A 22,200-nucleotide genomic window follows, 5' to 3' on the forward strand; every position below is an offset into this window, starting at 1 on the left:
AACACACCAAATCAAACCCAGCCAAGTGGGGGACTGTGTCCCAAACTATATTTACCATCACCAAGATCGCACTACAGTGGCGAAAAGGGCAAAGTTGTGTAGTTGGCCAACTACTTCATTTCCCTGGGAAAATTCCACAAATTGCAGAAGTGATTTTCGCTGAATAGGTGTCGAAGACGTGTTTGCTGAAAATATCTTTTGGCGAATACAGACCCACTTATTCACATACTGTGATACTGTTACATACAGTAGTTTTAAAATAGCTGCCACCAAATTCCTTAGTATACAACCCCTCAACTATTGTGGAAACTGCAGCAGACTGCTTAGCCGCTATACTGATTTTAAACCATTTGCTTAAGACTTCCCTCACCAATTGCAATTTAAATTACTCATTGGGTTGCACCTTCCTTGTACTGTAAGGTCAGACAAACTCAAACTGCAAAAAACAAGACTGACTTCACTATAAATTCCCTACTATTGTCTATTAAGATGGATCTGCAACTTTATAGCACTTCTGTACCTACTGCCTAGTAAACTGTACTAACCTAAAAACGCATTTTTTGTGCTCCTCTGCACTGTAATTATAGCCTTAGCTCAAAAGCAAAGCTCATTTAACAGGAACCCCTTATTCCTTACAGCAAACCTAATCAGCGAATTCCTTACCCACCAGAATAGCCAGGAGTTCATGCTCCTATCATCACCACCTGAAGCCAGCCTCACAGTACAACACATCCTGGCAAATTTAATAAAAGCCTCATGCTTACTAACAATTTCCTTCTTCCACTAGATGTTGGTGTGACAGATGAAAAGCATTCACTAACCTTGGAGAACAGCCTCTTCCAAACTTACTGGTATTACCCACCACTTTGTCATTATGGACCCCAAACTCATAGCCCAAATAAGCAAATAAGCCATCTTACACCAAGGTATTTAAGAAATCCCCCCCTCCAACCTCAAAGGCCTCTAAGCCGTAGGATGTGCATACAGGATGCTCAGCATTACATTTAAAAGTGAACAGCATTTACAAATGCAAGCATGGTCAAGCCAATACACTTGGAAATGTCTTAGTGACTCCAGTGAGAGAGATACAAATGCACCACTCACCAAACTGGAGCATGAATAGGGTGATAGGATATGGCATGTTGTCACTTCATGCAAGATGCACACTGGCCAACCACTGGTCACTGTGCACTTGGCAGTGAACAACTTTGGACACATCTCCTTGGATCACATGAAAAGAAAAACTGACAGGAAGTTTCAGAATACCAGTATGAGCTTAGAATGAAACTAGTCTTGAGCAGCATCTTATTAACAGAACAATGTCACAAAAACAAACAAAAGGACAATTGACCATCTATTGGCTATATTAGTGGTGCCACTCTTAAGGGTTCCAATGTATAAATCAGTCCAGGATGATATGACCAGCGACCCTACCTGCTTAGCTTGGGATGGTCTGTAATTTCTCCTCATGGCTTCCATACAATAGTCCAAACATGTTCTTCCACTACAGTACTCTTTTTCAAGCACAGTCGCCTCCTCAAACTACAAATGCAATAAAAAATCAAGACAAAAGGCAGCACTGCTAAATAAGATGTTGCACTACTTGCAGGCCTTCCTGGCCGTACAGGACATCTGCACAGTAACCAAAATATGGCTTCACTGTAGAGACAGCAGGACCACTAAAACTGTTGTCAGAGGGGGTAGGTTATCACCAAGCAGCAGAATCACATCTAGACTCATTGGGTGGGGAGTATAATGAATTTGAGCACCTCCATAACCTACTTACAATCAATTTAAATAAACCAGAGGGGGGTTATCACATCATAGCCAACTACTGCAGCCCTTCCATGCCACCCACAATTAGAGAGATTTAAAAATAATGGAGTTCCTCCCCATTGAGCATAACATTGTTCTCTTGGGGAATTTCCACTACCCTTACATGAACAGGAAAACCTACAATACCACAAATAAAATGCACAACACTCCATGGATTTTCATAAAATCTTGCTCCCAAGACCAACCAGGGGATCAAAATTATTATATTTAGTCCTCACCAATATAATCCCACTATGCTATAATCCTACTGTTTCCCCATCACGGTCAAATCACACCACTGTTTAGGATTTATTCTCAGAATGAATACAGCTGATTTACCAAATCAAAAATTCTGTCTTAAGAGATTATTCAAAAAGCAAATCTATTACAACTAGAAAACAACTTTATGAAATATGAGCAGTGTCCTCCCATCAATGACCCTGTGTTACTCACTATTACATTCAGAGAATTTCTATGCTCACCTAAATGAATCCTTTGAAGTATTAGTCCCCTCAGATGCAAATACAGTGCAAAGTTAAGGAAGAAATCTCTAGTGGGCTCTAATACAATTAAATGAAACTATACAATAAAAGAAAAAATTTAAACTACGGTGGTGGTGCTGCGGTAGCATTGTCGCCTCACACTAAGATGTTGTCGTGTTTGATTTTCAGCTAAAGCATCTTCTGTGTGGAGACATGCGTGAATGGACATACCTTCATTGAAGGCTGTGCATGAATGGGCGTACCTTCATTGAAGGTTGTGCATCAGGGCTGGCAACTCAGCACGTAAAAATCTACTGCCAATCATTAGCGGACCAGAGTTCCACTGTGGCGACCCCCAATCGGAAAAATCCAAAAGACAATAATAATAAAAGAAAAACTTGTCTATAAGAACAAACTTAATACCCCAAAATCAATAGTGAACTTAAGATTAAAGAAAGCAAAACTGAATCCTCCAAATGTAAGTATGACCAGAAAACTGCACCTATGTTAAGGACAACCACAAAACCTTTTTTAACTATGTCAGAAACCTTAGCAGTGATGGTGAAGCTATAACACAAGTGTCAAAAGGGGGGACACCACAACATTTTGGGTGACACCAGCATTCACCAATACCAAAGTTACAAAAGAAACTGCTTTTGCATTTGTCGCTTGTGTGAAATGCATTGAATTATTTTGTGCCAGGAGCCAGTTCAACAACACTGCTGCAGACATAAGGAAGTTATTAACCTCAAAGACTATTTCGGTATACTTTCTTGACAAGAGAGTCTGCAAAGGGCAGTGCCGACATTGTTTTCTCTTCGTGGTTAGTTACACTTCTGCAAAGGGCAAGTAGTCTGTGTGTGTGTGCACACGCGCCCTTTCATATTCCTCTCAAATGTCCCTCAATCCCTCCTGAAACTGGTGCCTTAACACTTAATGACAATAATTAGATTTAAAGATGTATTTTACTTCAGAAAATGTATATTAATTCACATTCATTTTTTTTCTGTCAGTGTCTCAAATTGATAGTACTAGTAGTTTATGTCTCTTATTTCTAGACTTGTCCCTGATGTATTGAGACACATGCTGTTTTATTTATTTTGTTTGGGGGGTGGTGACAAGCCAAGTAAAGGTAAGCATTTTCTGAATTTTTGACACGCCGAGCCCAAAAGGTTAGTCATCACTGCCTTAGGGGCAATACCCAGCAAAACAATGTGCTAATGTAGAAGAACCTGTGTGCTATGCCTACAGGGAATAAAGTATTAGCAGACAAATTCCTCCCCCCCACACACACAATATTAGCATGTCCACCATCTTCCCAGACTGGAACGATCCTCAGAATTTTCTCCAAAGCAATGTCAATGACACTAGCTCCATGGGTCCAGACAATGTGTCAGGCTGCCTTCTTGTCAGCACCAAACGCACCCTTATGTCAAACTACTGGACCTATGCACCATCATCCTCTCCACCAGATTCATGACAGGGATAGGGAGAATTGCTAGCTATTCCACTCCAAAATGAGACTCTACTGAATCTGGAAACTAGACTTGCAAGCCTCATCAGCCCTCTCTTTAATAATTTCTATAAGGATGAGTTCCATTGCTTTAAACAAGGACATCAGCAGTCTTCAATCCCTTGACACAAGCTGGATTTGGTTTGTTAAAGGTACATCTTGACTCCAACTTGGTGGACTTTGACCTAGCCAAGGCCTTGGATACCATTCCACATTCTGGCATTGTCAACAACTTAAGCCCATTGGATAGCAAACTAGCTTTACTGACAGAACCCAATTAATATAAGGGGCACAGGCATTCAAAAGGGTTACTAGTGGCCTCTCAGAGATCATTCCTTCAGCCACTTTCAGCATTCTCAGATGTCAAGGTCCTGAGGCTGACCAGGTTTGTGGATGACTGTCGAACTCTGACATCAAGATTCACTAGGAGGGACTAAAAAACAAGCAGGTGGTACCTGGACCATGGCCTTAAGCTCAAAATTTGGCAAATGGCAGCACCCATGTATCTGGCAAATGGCAGCACCCATGTATCTGGCACACAGCAGACAACACTTGAAAACAAACAGCTGTTTTCAAAGGCTAGTTCACGGTCAACAAAACTGCCCGCGTTATCTACATTCACTAAGACCCTCTAAGTGCAATCTGGATGAATGGACGAGAAACCCAGGTAAGTAGTATCCTGGAGATCATTACTTAAAGAAAGGAGTTCAATATACCCTGAACTTGTACCATTTATGCTGTGCCCAGCTGCATTTAACAGATTTTTCAATATCTGACAGTGTGATCATATGTTCCAGCATTTAGTACACACCAGTTCTAATATTAGACTTTAGAAGCTTTTATTCTTTGATGCATCTAAAACAGTTGTGATTAATTTTGCCAATACTGCTACCAGTTTCTGTGCCTATTCTCTGCCCAGGGAAGTGTACTAGGACAAGTCTACTCCTCTCTCCATACTCAGGTTAGACCATTTCTGGAGTAATATTCTAGTTGACTAGACTACACTCCTCCTACATTTATCACCAAGAACGTCAAGTGGTGTTAGAGAGAGGGTCTACTAGCAAACTGCTGAAAGGGCTTCTGCCAATGGGCAATTGCCCCCCTCTCATTACCACTGGCAAACACTGCTGCTCTCTCTATAAAACACCAAGTAAATATTGTAAATACTACCTCACGAAACTTCAAACAAATAGCCGTAAAAAGGAAAATAATAAACAAATGGTTAAAAAAACACAAAATGACTTGCATAAAAATCCAACTGGTAAGCGCTTTCATTCCCTTCATGGAACTTTTTCAGACCAAGTTGTATAATGAAAAACTTAAATACTTACATGCGACACAAAGCACTTGCGCCTTAACCACTTCCTTCTAAGAACAACTTAGAAGTTTTCCCTATCATTTAAACCAGGGTATACACACGCATTCAGCCTAATTTGTCACCAATATTCTCTCCAATCAGTTATCTGCATCAAACCTATGTTCAAAACCACTGACTTCTTCAGCTATTACAAATGTGAAATATGCCTTTTTTTTTTCTAACAAATGTTTTTGCTTAACATGCTTTGCCAACGCATTGCTTACATCAATCTTGTCTACTGCTCTTATATGTTCATTCTGAAATGGTTCTTCCTATACAAAATGGACATAATTCACACAAAGTAAAGTATACCACATATTTGGACCTGCAATTATAAAAATTATTCAACCTAATTTCAAAGCTTCTTGCTGTCGATACAAAATTGACTTTTTTCATATAGTGACAAACTTACAACGCATCTTTTCATCCCCACTTCCAAAACATCAGGCAAACACGTAGGCATTACTTTTCTTAAAGTCTTTTAAAGTCTTTCCTCTTTCAGAGACAAAGGATCTCCCCCTATAACATTTTTAAATTTCTTGAAAATTCATTAAGAATCTCCAATTACTCTTGATTATTCCTTTGATTTTACTTTCATCTACTGAATTTTCTAAAATACATGCTAAGGAATTTTCTTTCGAATTGCTTTTTAAATTTGCTATCTTAGGTTCCCTTACATTTTTACTTCCATCCAGGAATTATTAATGATGTCCTTGGGGTACCCTCCTTTTAAGTTCTTCACATTCTTTTCCAAAACATACTGCCTCATCTGTTAACCTGCTTATTCTAGTGAATTGCCCCTTCACCATGTTTTTTTTTTTTCAGGCTAAACTTATGCTGTTGTAGTGGAGCTAGCCATTACTTTGCACTTCCTTTCGTTAGATCTGTATACATTCAGGTCCAAAAAATGAATGTTGTCCTGCCTATAGTTTTATTGTTATCAAGTATTTAAATAAGTTTTTCATTATACAACTTGGTCTGAAGTTCCATGAAGGGAATAAAAGCACTTGCCAGTTGGACTTATGTAATAAAAAGTCAGTGTTTTTTTTTTTTTGCCTTTTTTACAGCCATTTTTGTTGTTTGGAGTTTCGTGAGGTACTACTGGATTTTATGGCTTTTACAAAACAAAAGATTTGGCTCCCCAACCAGAGTTGAATTCAGGTTTTTTGCTGGCACCATCAGAATTTACTCTACATGACATACCTAAGGATTCACTGGGTGGCTTCCCATGAAAGAGTGAATCCTGTTAGCAGTGTGGGTGCTCCTGGACATTCAAATTTGAGTGCCATCCCAAAAAGATTTAATAGCACTACAGCTGCGTCTGAACCCACAGACAACTTGTTTGAGGACCAGAGAATCCATTTTTATTGGAACCTAATCTGCGGAACAACACTGCTGCTATTGAATTGTCAGTAGGTGACTAATTCAACACATTAGAAAAAAAAAAGTGTTGAAATACAAGACTACAGTGGGACACTTTTTTTGAAGCCCGTTTAGCAAATCCAGTACCTAGGGGTTTAAGAGTAAAGTGTGCACCTGCAGGAGACAATTCTTCTAAAGAGCTCTTACATGCTTAGCCCTGAATGAAAGTACAGGGCTTCACTATGTGAGGCTATTGTTGAAACACAAACTATGAATACATTGAATAATATTATTTTGAGCTATAATAGGCTCAAAAATACTATTTCAGTGAGCAACTTTGAAGCTAAATGGTCTAGGGTTCTGGATAAAGTTGCAGCTGAAAATGAGAATCAAAAGAAAAGTAACAAGAAAACATTTGCTAGAAACAGAAATGATTATGAAGAAGGGGTGAACCATTTCTTTAACAATAGCCACGAGTGTCCTGAATCTGCTGACATTCAAACTAATGAAGATTAAGGAAGTGGGGAGAGCTGCAGAAAGTGGCAATGATGTTGTTAGGCAGAATAGCACAGCAAAACACAGGAGAATGAACTCAAGTGGAGTCAATGGATTATGCGACTGGAGAGAGTAAAGCAATTTGCAAAATAAAGACAGGGAAATAATTATCGAAATACAAGCACCAAGTCCAACAAAGGAAATTTTCAAAAGGTGGATGTATTTCAAGATGGAGGGACAGGTATGAAATTGTGGGCTTGGGTAGCAGCCCAGAAACCACAGCAACAAAGTGTGCGTGTGTGTGTGTGTGTGTGGGGGGTGGGGGGGGTCAAACAAAAGAAATTTTCTTCTGGGGGAAAAAAAAAAAAAAAAAAGAAGGATGGCAAGAGGGATTTTCTGACAAAAAAGAATTAGAAAAGGAAAGAAGTGGAACAATTAAAACCACTGAACCAAGGTTCGGTGACGGACTCATTTAAAATTATTAATTTGTCAAATGTGGTATTAAACAAATGGCATTAAGCATGGGATTTAATACCATTTGTTTTAATACCACAATAATTTTAAATGAGTCATAGTACCTTGCAAGGGATTGTACCAAGGTGGTACAGTGGTTAGCGTTGTCGCCTCACAGCAAGAGGTTCTCCCGTTCGATTCTCGGCTGGAGCGCCTTCTGTATGGAGTCTGCATGTCCTCCCTGCGGTCGAGTAACGTTTAAAGACATGCAGGTAGGTGCGTGAATGGGTGTGCCTTCTTTGAAAGCTGGGCATCGGGCTGGCAACTCAGCACTGTAAATATCCACTGCGGCGACCCCAAAACGGGAAAAGCCGAAGGAATAAATTAAGCAGGGGATTAACTTTTGCGCCTTCTGCTAGGGCTGACTTGATAAGTACCATAAATGCACCAAGAGTGCATCAGAAAATTGTATTTAAAATGCTTATTTAAAGACTAAACTCTAATAAGATTCAGGAAAAAGCATTATTCAGAAAATCTTTAATCCAATTCTCAGGCCAGAATCGGGAGCATGTGAGAACGATGCGAGAAAAAATATTGTACGACAAAAGTGAACCTGCATTTTATAATTTAAACAAAGAAAAAAAATCCATTGTTTGAGTTAAAAAAAAATTACACTAAGCTGTATATTACGAAAGCAGATAAAGGCGATGCAGTTGTGGTGCTTAATACATGTAGAAATAATTACCTTGATGCTAAATGACCGACTAAGGTGGTCATCTGTTAAAAAAGCATATTGCTTGTATAGAATGGTTTTTAAATAATTTGACAAAAAAGTGGATTTTTTTTCAAACTGGGAAGGTTTTTGGACATCCTAAAATCCACAAAAAACTGAATTGCCCCGATTTTAGACAGATAGTAGCCAGTCAAGGAAGTAAGACAATACCTCTAGCCATCTTCGTAGACAAATATTTACAGAAGTTGGTCTTAAAAGGTACAAGGGTACATCTTATATTAAAGATTCCTTTGAATTCAAGTTAGTGAAGTGAAAATAGATGATTCCATGGGGTTGGTTACAGCAGATATTGCCTCATTATATACAGTTAAACCAAATGCAGAAGGGTTGGAAATGGTGAATAGGAAGCTTTGTACTTCAACCTCATTTGTCTAAAGTGATAAATAGTCCTGTTCACAGAAATGTTGGATGTTATGTTATGTATTTTTTTTGTTTTTTGTTTTTGTTTAGTATAATGATGAAATATACAGACAGAAAAAATTGTGCAGCTATGGGGGCTACTGTGGCTATGCAAATATAGTCCAGATGAACTGGGGAAAAAAGTTTTTATATAAACAGCTTTGCAAAACATATGTGCAGACGTTTTATTGATGATTTGTTCTTTTTTATTTGGGAAGAATCCGAACATGAACTCTTAGAATTTATTAAACACGTGAATGAATCCACAAGTTACCTTCAGTTGACATTTAAATTATAGGAAGGACAACATTACATTTTTGGACCTAAATGTATACAGATCTAGCAATGCTTTAAAAGTTAAGATTTATAAACAGCTATCTCCACTACAATAGCATGCATAACTTTAGCCTGAAAAAAAAACAGATGTGGCAGTATTTTTTGAAAAAGAATGTAAAGAACTTAAAAGGAAATCAAGAAAGAGGATACTCCAGGGACATTATTAATAATTCCTGGATGGAAGTAAAAAATGTAAGGGGACATAAGTTAGGAAATGTAAACAGCAACTCAAAAGAAAATTAAAAGGATTTTTCCTTAACATGTTTGTTTCTTTCAGCTTTTCCCGGTTAGGGGTCACCACAGCAGAACTCCAGTCCGCTAATGATTAACAGTAGATTTTGACATGCTGGCTTACCGGGCCTAACGCACAACCTTCAACGAAGGAACGCCCATTCATGCATGTCGCTACACAGAAGACACTAACTGAGAATCGAACGGGCAACGTCTGAGGCAACAACGCTAACGCAGCACCACCACCGCAGTATATTTTTCCTTAACATATACTTAAGAAAATTCAATAGATGAAAGTAAAATCAAAGGATTAATCAAAAATAATTGGAGATTCTTAATGAATTTAAGTAAAAATTTTATAGGGGGACACCCTGCCTTTGCCTCATATATATATATATATATATATATATATATATATATATATATATATATAAAAAAAGAGAAGGAGAGTTTAAAAGACTTTAAGAAAAGGAATTTATGCCTGATCATTTGGAAGTGGGGATGAAAAGATGCAACAGTTGCAAGTTATGTCAATATATGAAGTAGTCAATTTTGTATTGACAGCAAAAGATGAACTGGATTAGAGAGAATATTGCTGGCAAATTAGGCTAAATACGTGTATACCCTGGTTTAAATGATAGGGAAAACTTTAAAGTTGTTCTTAGAAGGAAGTGGTTAAGGCATTAAGTGCTTTGTATCACGTTATTGTTATTAAGTATTTAAATAAGTTTGTTCATTATACAACTTGGTCTGAAGAAGTCCCATGAAGAGAATGAAAGCGCTTACCAGTTGAATTTTTATGTAATAGTCATTGTGATTTTAGCATTTTTTTTTTTTTTATGAAATAAGGTGCATTGCTCTGGAGAAGTGACTGGAAAGAAAAAAAGTTTAACTTTCTGCAAAAAACAGCCACATGGGGGTGGCCTCCTAATAAAAAAAAAGTCCGGTCTCATATCAAAGGGTGATGCAGCCTATCTAGACCTTGCCAAGTCCTTTGACACCACCCCCACTCTGGAATCATAGATAAACTTACTAAGCTGAGCATTAACCCCTACGTTACCCAACGGGTTGCTAACTGGCTTACTGATATAACCCACACTGTAAAAGTAGCAGACTCCAAATCCAGCTCCAGACAAGTGACAAGTGGAGTACCTCAGGGTTCAGTCCTGGGACCGCTCTTGTTTGGCATCTACTTCTCTGAAGTACAGACCAACACTAAGGGACTCTGGCTAACAAAGTTCAGAGGACTGCAAACTAGGAGTCATTACTGAATCCCCAAATTATGTCGATACTCTGCAAAAGGGCCTTACAGAAACAGATGTTTGGTGCCAGAGCCAAGAAATGTATAGTTTCCCCTTTGGGGAAAAAAACATGTATCCGTGAATTACCATATAGGTGGGAGTACACTAAACACCGAAAGTGTGATGAGAGTTAGGGACACAGGTGGACAGTGGTCTCACCTTCGATAACCACATCGCCACAACAGTCAGGAAACCCTTCTATGTGGCACACCTCACACCTAAGGGCTTTTCATCCAGAAAAAAGGAGGTCAGTCCCACTGTACTCATCCCTCATTAGACCCATTATAGAATACAACGCCCTGTTTGGTATGTACCTCTCAAGACATCTGCAACTGGAAAGGCCGCAGAAATACCTCACTAAAAGAATCACAGGCCTAAAGCAGATGCCATACACTGACCGCCTTAAACTCCAGCTATACTCTTGTCGCATATCGTCTACTCAGAGGCGATATCTGCTTAACATACAAGGCCATGTCAAACCCAGAGCTGCTAGACATGCTACACTTAAAAGAAATCCCAATCCCTCAGAGCCACACGCTCCAGGGATCTAAACCTTGTCATCACAATAAACAAAACATGCTGGAGGGATAGGTTCCTGACCCAGAGACTCCCCAGACTCTGGAATAGATTGCGCATACATGTCACATACATGTCAAGCAGAGTGCCTCTTTGGCCCTCTTCAAAAGGAACCTTGATGATTGGATGAGAGAAAGGAAATTCACCCCGGGGATCACGTCAGGGGTCCAGGGAAGTAAACAGTGTGGGAAGAAATAGTAATAAGGGCTTGGTTATCCACCTTCAACATGCAAATTAAATGAAGTCAAGCTGATGTTTAAGGGTTTGCAGGTGGCATGACTGAAGAAAAGGTGCAGGAAATCTGAAGTTATAGTGAAAGGACTGAAAAAACTAGTTAAGTTTTCAAGATGTGCAATATTTGTTAGAACGTCGAAAGATACATACACTGGTGATGCACAGAGCGCACAGTCCAAACCACTGCAAAAGAACATGCTTCTTGTGACAGTGACAAATACTGCTGAAAACATGCACAAAGAAGATACGACAAAACAGATGTGGCTGTAAAACAAGACAGACTGACTGCAGACAATTTCCCAGTTTATCTTTAAAGAAGTGAAAGAAAAAACCCACCCCATTCCACACAGAAATTCATTAATCACCGAGTTGGGTTCCTTCAAGTGCTTTTTGAAGCCCAAGAATGAAAACCATCTTCTTAGTACAGCTGACTACCAAATGCTTTTTTTGGTAGCAGACTACAGGGTACTGTGAATTTTCTAAGTTTGGAGTTTTTACTCTAATATTTCCAGGCAAAGGCTTTCTTCTCTGACAAGACTTGTAGAATGATTTCAAGCAAAGAATACAAGACTGTGACAGTCTGAGGGGGCACAGATAAGAGTGCACAGTCAAAGCAAGTTTCTCTTGCAAGAGCATTGTACCTGCAACCGGTCTACGGTGATTAGTTTACCAACACAAACTAAAATACTGTACACCAGTTTTCTAATTCTTTCTGACTACAGCAAATGGGTGACAAGGTCTCCTTGAATTTTGCTACCAGTTAGGTTTACACGTGAAGCATCAAAGTAGTTTCAAGGATTCTCAGAATGAACGGCTTTGACTGAAGACACACAGAACTTTTTGTATTTGCCTAACCTAGAAAATCTGACCTAAACAAGTCCATATCAAATGGGTAGAGAGTAGTTCAGTTGCACTGCTTGAAGGTTCCACGATAACAGAGGTTACTGCTTCCCACTCTCCAGAAGAATACAGTGAAAGATAAATAACGAGTTAGAATTTTGCAGGTTAACAATATAAAGAACAAGTTAACAAACACCACTTTGTTATATCTGTAGAGAGATCATCAAAATATTAGTTTCCACTACCATTTCCCAAACTATGTCTCAGGTAGTTCTTTTCTGCAAAGTTCTTCAAACCTACCACCTCCAAGATGTGGTCTGGGTTTTAATTTTTGGACATTTGAGGCTTCACTTTCACCTATCAGCTAGGCATTTTTGGACAACTTCAGCATAACCATCATTATCCTCCTACACCTCTGCATCTCATCCTGTATTACTCATTCAAATGCTACACCCTCAGTCAGGAATACATCATGTCCCATATTTGAGTCAGGCAGTTGTCCGGATCAGTTCCTTAATGAATGTTAACATCTGGCTCCCTACTGAAATGTCATCACTCAAAACACACAAAAAATACCAAAAGTCCAGGAGAAAAACAAAATCTTGAAGAGCATTCTTCACTCCAAAACTGCCACATCTCAGAGAAAAGGGAATATTCTGGGAAAGGGGCCATCTTGGACTTAGTGTATGTAAGCCCATTCTTTCAGCCAGTTAAGTCATAGTACTTCGCTGTAGCAGGTCTCAACATTATGGTTACAGAACATCCTATAAATGTGACTTGTCTGAACCTGCAATAATCATACAAGTTTAAAACAGAAGCTTACATTTTTGTTCCTTACTCGCTTCAGAAATTTCCATCTCATCTTTGCACCCCCCCAAGAGTACTTTGGCATAATTTTAAATATCCCACCTTACCACTGTCATTTTACAGATATCCTGACTCTCCTCTTCAGACTTGGGTTTTACATAGCCTTGATTGATACATTCTTATTTAAAATGCCCATCATGATTCACAAATGGTACAATTCCATTCTGGTTGACAAAACTTTTCAATATGTACAATCAGCTCTTTAGTAGCATACTTTTTTAAACCTTCATTTGTTACACCATGTTTCTATAGAATTCAAACTGTCTCTGACATTCAGCCTCAGCAAATGCTCTCAATGAAGCATCAATCCCATGTGTTACCAGATGGGTTGCAAACTGGCTCACTGATGGCTTCCCCCATTTTGTTTAGGTGGGTTCTATCTCAAGCAGTAGACCTGTAACAAGCAGCGTACCCCAAAGATCGTTCTTGGGGCCTCTTATTTGGGATATACTTCGCTGAGGTGCAAGCAAAAACCAGTGAGCTACGGCTGACCAAGTTTGCAAATGTCTGCAAGATGGGTGGGGTCATCAATTCCTCAAGAGATGTGGACATCCTCCAAGAGAGTCTCACCCAAACAAATGATTGGTGTCAGAAACAGCCTGAAGCTGAATGCCAAAAAATGCATCTTCATCATCCCCTTTGGGGAAAGGGGCATCCCCACATATCACATTAATAACATCCTAAGCAGACAGTCATGTGGGATTTGGGTACCCAGGTTGATAGCAACCTGACTTTAGACCACCACGTTGCTTCCGTTGTATGGAATGCTTTCTACATGGCCAACTTCATAAGTAAGGGCATCTCATCCAGGGACAAGGAGGTCATAACATCCCTGTATTCTTCCCTTATAAGGCCAATTATTGAGTACAATGCCCCCTTCGGGGTGTACCTCACAAAGCACACGCAGCAGCTGAAGAGTCCACAGAGGTTCCTCACCAGGAGAATCCAGGGTCTCAAATATCTACCATACACAGGCTATCCCTCTAGTCAGTTTCAGACAGACTCCTCAGAGGTGACCTCTGTTTATCAAACAAAGCAATCACAGACCCTGCCTTGATGGGACTGCTGCATATCTGCAAGTCAAGCTTCATTCAAGTAACCCACACACATGATCTCAACCTAGTCTGCGACAACAATAGGACTTGGGGAAGTCTGTGGGCCACAACCAACATCTGTGGAACAGGCTCCCTCTCCACGTCAAGCAGAGTACCTCATTATTCTTTTTAAACACAACTTGTGCAACTGGATGGGAAAGAGATAGGATTCCATCCGTGTCCCTGCAGGACAGTGGCTTTGGGTGCTGACTTGCCTAAACATGGGCTAAACTCTTGACCATGCTTATAAGGGACCCGGGGCCAATAACCTAGTAACTTATCAAGATCCTACGAAACAGCAAACTACTACTACAACGCATTTAGAACTATGTTACTGTACACAAATTAAATCTGCGATATTGTTTGTTTCTATGTATCAAAGCAATAAACTATATTTTTTTTAATAAGAGCAGCAAACGTCTTTACTAAATCACAAACATTCTATTTTCCAGAAAAGAGTTTTATGAAGTACAAAGCAAGTGCCCGGCTTTCATTCTAACACCTAAAAACGATAGCAAAACGTTAATTTCCACTCAGTACTAACGTACTTCTCCCTCAAACCAAACTTCACTCCAAAAAGTGGGCTTAAACATTCAGTATAGACGTTAGCACTGAATCAGAATAGCTTTCCACACATATGGCCTTGTGTCACGTGATACAGGTTAAATGAGAAGGAAGACGTGGAAGAGTTTGTTACCTGTACGTTTTTCATCAAACCAGTGCACACTCCATAAAATTGCTCATTTTATTCAATTGAAACAAAATAATGACACCGGTATGACCACAAAAAGAATGAGCATTCACCTTCTCCAAAAAGCGTAGACATATAAAATATACACACACATACACTGCGCTGCACATATGGCACACTTATACAATCCCACCTAAAACAGCAGCGGCCCAAGTTGACCCACGCCTCATAGGAGGACGTAAAACAGGCAGGCCATCAACCACTAGTCAGTTTTGCCTACATTTAAAGCAAGGTATACCTAGCTTATGAAACTAGGCATCTCATTACCAAAATAATAACGAGATACCACTCCTGTCCCCATACCCAGAACCCTATAACAGGTAAGTATCCTACCAGAATCAGAGCGTCCATCTTCCAGCTGTGCCGACGTGGAGAAGAGTAATTCACACGCCTGCTTATTGGAGAAAATTGCTGACATTCAGCTATCTTCTACCCCGCCCATCATCTTATGTTTGGTATACAGTTGGCTAAAGCAATTGCACTCAATTTTCACGATGGGAAGGTTCTCACCACCTTTCTAACTTTCTGTTGGCTGCGCGGTATACCCTTAAAGAGCATGCGCGGAGCCTACTCGACTGGTGTCCATAGAGATGAGTATGTTAGTTTATGCAACAGGTTACTTGAAAAAGGGTAAAAACAGTGTTTCCACACTTGAATAACCACAGAACTTTAATGTTAATTGCACTTAGTTTTTAACTGATCTCGCATGCACGTATACTTCTTAGGGACATACCTCTCAAATGTCCAGATTTTTTGTCTGTTCCTCATAAAATTTGTGGATTACTGGCAAATCACTGAGGATTGAAATCACTAAATAATCAGATACATCTGAGTTTCAGACTTTATATCCTTTAGAAAAATGCATGCTATTATACAAATCCTGTTACTCAGTTTATATAAGAGTAATATTTAAAATAGTTCCTATTTTCGATCTTTGTTCCTCCATTATTTAGGTATTGTCCAGATTCCATGATATAACAGGTTGAGATGTATGCTCAGGAGTATATAAATATATACATCTATATATATGTATATATATTAAATATATATATATATATATATATATATATATATATGTTTCATGAGGGACGTTTCTCATGTTGTGTTAAAAAGACCATGTGACATTGTTCCACCTTGGAAAGATCTGTCACACGTTCATTAAGATTGTTATTTTTTCACTTATTCATAATAAACAGCACTGAATACCATGTGATTCCTATCTGTGGGTATTAGTGATTAGTAAGTGTACCACTGCCACATGTTGCCATTTGTTCCACATAATGATAAGTAGTGTTCCGCATTTTGATGGTGGTAGGGTAAGAGGTAGGCATTTACGTTTACATGTTAGAAGATACATTTTCAGCCCCTTGATAAGGACACTGGAGTATTCCTGTGTATTGTGTGCACTGTGAATATGTTGTTGTACATGATGCTTACCGATGCAAGCATTTTTCCCAATCAACAATATCTGCAAGTTGTATGTTTTAGTACTAAATAATAAACAACACTGAGCCTAAAGTCAATTACAATAATTAAAATATATACATGGTAAAAAATCACTGATTCTAAATTAAATCAATTAAAATGATTAAATGCGTATCTCTCAACTGTCCAGACTGTGTCAGAATGTCCAGATTTTTGCATCATACTTTTGGTCTGTTCCTCATAAAACGTGTGATTTTCTAGCAAATCATTGAGGAATAAAGTCACTAAATAATGAAAGGCATTTTAGTTTCAGATTTTATGTCTTTCAGAAAGTACATGTTAACACTACACTTGTTTTTCTAGCAACTTTCTAAGTTTATAAGAGCAATATTTAAAATCTGTCCCCATTTTTGGGCTTTGGTCTCCCTATTATTTTAGTCTTTGTCCAGATTTCTTGAGGTGGAGAGGTATGATTAAAAGTCACCTTTGCCATCACTTTTACTTGTTCATTTTGAGTGGCTGTGCTGCCAAATGGTAAAGTGTAGTAAGGTTAATGAAGGACGGTCTTAGCAACTGCCACTTTTTTCCATCTCTTAAGGAAACTGCATTTTGCCTGTTCATTGTATAAACTTACTACTTCAGTAAATCTGCCTCATGATTAAATACAGTAATAAGAAATTTATGTAAGATTTTATATATATATATATATATATATATATATATATATATGTGTGTGTGTGTATGTATACATATATATTTAAAACTGGCATGCCGGGTAGGACAGCGTACATGACACTGCCACCTCTGTTCCCCCTGCCCATCCTAACCTGACCTGCCACTAGTGCGTTCTAATCCCCCAAGATGAGTATGCATGTCTGTAGCTAGGAATTACTGTAATGGCTTGAACATATCCATAGAAGTATAAAAATCAATTAGCATTCAGAGACCATGTAGCTGAAATAACGGTATGTCCTTAAGCAATCATTTGCATATATCCCATGGGTGTTCACCATAGGAGGTCTAAGGTATTGCACATGGAAAACTCTAGCTTGGCTGGGTATTTCTTGAAGTTTTCCTCTCTCTTTTTGTGAATGTTATATGTATGTATGTATGTATATATATATATATATATATATATAAAATTATATCATGAAAGGTATAAAACACAAAACAGAGAAGCCAAAGAGAGAGTGCTCAAAACACCCAAGACTACTTTGAGGATATCACAAAACACTGAATATTTCTCTCTTACCAAAAAAGTCTTGTATCAGTAAACTCCATCAGTAAAACACAGATCAAGTAAAGTCTGAATTGTAGTACCGTTAAAGAAAGAATAATAACTTAATGTGTAGGGTTGGGGTTAGGGTCAGGTTTTAACACAAATGACTAAAGATTGCCAAAGCAATGCTTACTAATGTGTACTAACCTTAACCTTACCACTACCCCTAACATCAACCCCACACAATACATTACTAAAAATCCCTTCCCTAACAGTACCAGAAGACAAAAGGACACAGAACACACGCAATACTAAATGTGGCAACACATAACTCTTTCCCCCTTCTTGTCCTTATTCTAATCCTAACACATGAACACCTACACATAAGCACTAACTGCTATAATGTGATCTTTCATGTTTTTACAGCTGTCATCTTTTCAAACATTCATTTTCATGCACACATCTACTCACCTACACAATGTAAAGCTTAAGTTCAGTCATATGTGATTCATCAAATGAGCTTTCACTCATATGTGCATTCTCTCTTTTTTTGCACCCACAAAAAATATTTACCAAATGAGTATTCTGCCGTTTGAGTTACAGTGTGTGTGTGTGTGTGTGTGTGTGTGTATGTATGCATGTGTGTGCGTATTTATATACTTTAATAGTCTCTGTTAAAGTCCAAGTATGTCTTCACTTGGGTTTTCAGATATCCTTCCTGTTATTTATTGGTGATGTTTTTTTCAGTAAATCTTCCAGTGGGCAACAACCAAAGAATCTTTATTCCAGGTAAAATTCTTCCTCCCCTCAGCAATGAGAGGCAACCATGTTTGTTCTACTGGGCTTTAGCCCTCTCATTTAATATCATTACAGTAGATGTTTCTAATATGTGTCTTATTTTGCATGTTTTGCCTTAATGTCTGGTATATTCCTGCAGCTTAAACAGTGCTATCAGCTCAAGTCACATTTCCTAGCATACAAACACCAATTCATTTTGTATATTATATAGTAGACCAGTGTGTTTGCATCATAAACTATACTTTTACAAGAAACAAACAGTATATATCTAGTTACTTGTTTTTCACTGGGCCACAATTAACTCCTTCCAGCACAAAATTCCCAGTTTTATAGTATACAGAATGGGTTATATGACCTGGATAACAAATCTACATTGTTGTTCTTTGTACCTGGTCTCTGCTTGACTGTGAACTTGAAAGACTGCAGTGATAAAGCCTACCTACCCAATTTACTATTGACATCTTTCTGTTTATAGCCATTGCAGGGGTGCATGGTCAACGGCCAATATAAAACTTAGACCTAGTAAATTGTACTATGACAAAGTGACCACCCATTTAATAACATTAAAAAACTTGTTAGGGGGTGCTGCTACCATAATTATGCTATATGTGCAACAGGTTTTTAATTAGGGTGCTGCTGTTGCTGCTGCCAGACCTCAGACAAGAAGAACAAGGGTCTTTATACCCTGTTTAACTAATCATAGACTGCATGAAACAGAAATTGTTGAGAGATACAAGGTAGACAGGAAAACACTGGAGGAAATATCCAACCTCAGCAGCCCCTAACTGAGGCCAAAGTAGAATTGTTGAGAACCCATGCCAGTAGAAACAAAGATATGTTTAGCATTACATATACCAGTTAATGGTACTTTTCAGAGACCCACAGGGGACATTTTAGGGTTGTCACAGGCATCAGACTCCAGAATATTACATCAGTTTTTAAATGCATTGTTACTACATACAAGGGAACATATCTGTTTCCCCAAGAACCATACAGGAGAAAGCAAGAACCATGCAGGAACTCTATGTAATAGCACACTTCCCTGAAGGGTTGGGGGCCATAGATTGCAAACACATAGAAATGAAAGCCCTACCCAGTGAACAGGAAAAGAGGTACATCAACAGAAAAGGTTTCCACTCTATAAACAGCCAGGGTGTCTGTAATGCACAAGGGATGATCTACAATGTCTGTGCAAGTAAACCAGATAGTTTCCATGACACACACATGGGACACTTGTGAGCTGTACACAAGGTTTGCCAGGAGTGACATTCCTCAAAGGCACCTAGTAGGGGATGCAGGTTATGCACTGGATCCCTGGCTCATGACACCCATGAGAAACCCACACAACTCCACTGAGCAAGTGTATAATAAGGCCCACAATCAAACCAGGAATATCATAGAATGTGTGTTTGGTTTGCTTAAATCAAGGTTCTGGAGTCTAGATACATCAGGAAATGCACTTCTGTATGACCTGGGCACTGGTACAGAAATATTTATAATCTGTGCCATGTTACATAACATAATTCTCAAGAAATAGCTTCAACAAGGGCACAGAGGGCAGGACCACAGTTTCAAAGACCGAAGGCAGAGCCAGCAGCAGCAGGTAGAGATTAGCAGTCTTAGAGAGATCCACCAGCTGTAGATAGTGCTGGCAGACAGAGGTGTGTATAGTATGTCCTGTATCTTGTTAAGAGGCAAAGGACACAGTCACTACTTAGGTCAAACCCTAAGATTCCCATGCACGTATACATAGGAAAACTGATGCCTGCCAGACTCCAAAACTTTTACTTAACTATGTAATGGTTGTGTTTTGATAGCATTAGACAGGGACAACCCTAAAGGCCACAATTGTTCCATGTAATAAGACAAGGTAAGTGTGGAACCTGTAAAGAAAAAAAAAACATTTATATAACTGATTACTCTTATATGGCAATATGTATTTTCCCTGAAGCAGAGCATTTGTTTGAGGTGTACAGTTATGCCAGTAATATCTTCTCTGTAAGATGTTTGCAACAGTTACATATTAGAAACAATAGTGTGTATGAAGCATTTCAATTGACCACTATCTATAAAATATTAATCAGGTCAATTATACCATCATTTGTACAACTATACCAAGAAGCAAGACTGAAGTACTTAATGCTTCCACTGTTGTAATGACAATACTAATTGAAATGTGATACGGTACAGCAATTATAGAAGTAATTTGCAAATCCATAGGAACAAGAAATCAACAACTTTTGCTCTGCAATACATATTTATAAATCCAATATTTTTTCCAAGCATCTTTATTAAATTTTCACATATGACAAAGACAATCTTACATCTATATAAATGAGAAACATACAAAATGATACCACTTTAGTTGCAGTTTACATCACAGACAGCATTGAAAGATCTGTAGTTGCAAACATTATACATCACTTATAAACCATCCAGTCATTGTCAGTTGAGCATTATATGGTTCATTCAAATCCTGCCTCTTAAACCTCATTCCTGACCTGCATATATTGTTCCCACAATTCCCATTTTTTCCTATGTAGTTTGCTCTTTCCCAAAGATCCCAATTCCAGTTGTTTTATCTCTGTTACTATATTATTTATAAATCCAGTATTGTGAAAAAGCAAGCATTAATTGTTCACTGTGTGCATCAGACTTATATGCAACCCTAAGTCACAAAGATATGTGCAAAGGGCAGGGCACAGTCATCATCATTTGCACATGGTGGGGTGGGGGCGGGGTAGGAGGGCAAGGTTGACACCAAAGAAATGAGTGTGTGTGAGTAAGAAACACGTATGTTTCAGAGTATACAGTGTTCATGGTCAGTAACAACAGATGTACAGCACTCAACTGTACTGTTTGGATACTTTGCATATATGTAAAGTGGTATGGCAAGTGAACTTTTGTTTTCAATGTGTGGGCATTTGCATGAACATGGTCAAGCACTGTGCTAGCACTACATCCCGGCATCTTGGACAGGTTTGAGACATACATGGTAGATTACTCAGTACCGTTGTCACCCCAACCACAAAAAAACACCTCTGCCATGAGTTGCATTGTTACGTCCGCAGCCCTGGTTAGAAGTCAGGGTGCTACCTGAACATGAGTGATGTCTGCAGGATGAGCTGCCATCATGACTACATCCACAGCTGTGAGCCTGTGGTCTACGATGCCTGGGTGTGGGCACTGCAATCACTGATGGAGCAATGGATGCAGTGTCACTGTGGGAGCAGGAATTTGCATGGCCATATCTGCTAACACCAGAAGAGGTAATGGTTCTTCTGCCATGTGGATGCCATTCCATCACAGAAACTGCCCGATCTAGCATGTCATTCATCTTGTCTAAGGTGTTGCTTACATGGTTCAGGGAGTCAGTCACATCAGAATGCATAACATTTAGTAATCACAGTATTTATTTCAAAGCCCAGGTGGAATGTGCCTGTGTCCCCACTATGGCCCTATCCATACATCTGTTGGCATCTAATGATACACCACCTTCAGGAGGAGAGTATACAGCTGGCCTCCGCCGACCACCCCTACCAACCATCCTGTGTGTACAATGCCCTCACAATGGCTACCAAGAGAGGCAACCATCTCTACAACTGGAGTAACTACACTATCCTGACCAACTGTGTCAACCCTAACCTGTCCTATATCAGAGGTCTCTGTGTCCTGGGTGTGCGTTGGCATACTGACTGTGTCTAAAACATGGTCTGGGGATGTGGTAGTCACAACCTCAATGTCAGACTGACTCTGTACACCTCGGACTGTGCCTGTTCATCACCATCATCATCATCAGAGGCTACCAACACTCTGACATCAGGTGATAGATGTTCCACATTGCCACTGTCAGGTTCAC

General features: G+C 39.1%; 1 protein-coding gene across 6 annotated transcripts in view; it reads right to left on the bottom strand.

Moving 5' to 3' along the window:
* COPZ1 (COPI coat complex subunit zeta 1) overlaps positions 1 to 15,385 on the bottom strand; it is a 682,287-nt gene extending 666,902 nt beyond the window's left edge. For 5 of the 6 annotated variants that reach the window (XM_044083951.1, XM_044083949.1, XM_044083954.1 and 2 more), the window contains exon 1: positions 14,953 to 15,024. In XM_044083951.1, the coding sequence (XP_043939886.1) occupies positions 14,953 to 15,009 (57 nt within the window). In that variant the 5' untranslated portion in view covers positions 15,010 to 15,024. Of the gene's footprint in view, positions 1 to 14,952; positions 15,025 to 15,232 lie in introns of those variants that run through there. The other variant, XM_044083950.1, reaches the window with a different exon arrangement.
* Positions 15,386 to 22,200: the final 6,815 nt, after the last annotated feature.

This window comes from Protopterus annectens, chromosome 9.part0, assembly GCF_019279795.1.
Source record: "Protopterus annectens isolate FY-2018-M chromosome 9.part0, PAN1.0, whole genome shotgun sequence".
NCBI classification, from domain to species: domain Eukaryota; kingdom Metazoa; phylum Chordata; order Ceratodontiformes; family Protopteridae; genus Protopterus; species Protopterus annectens.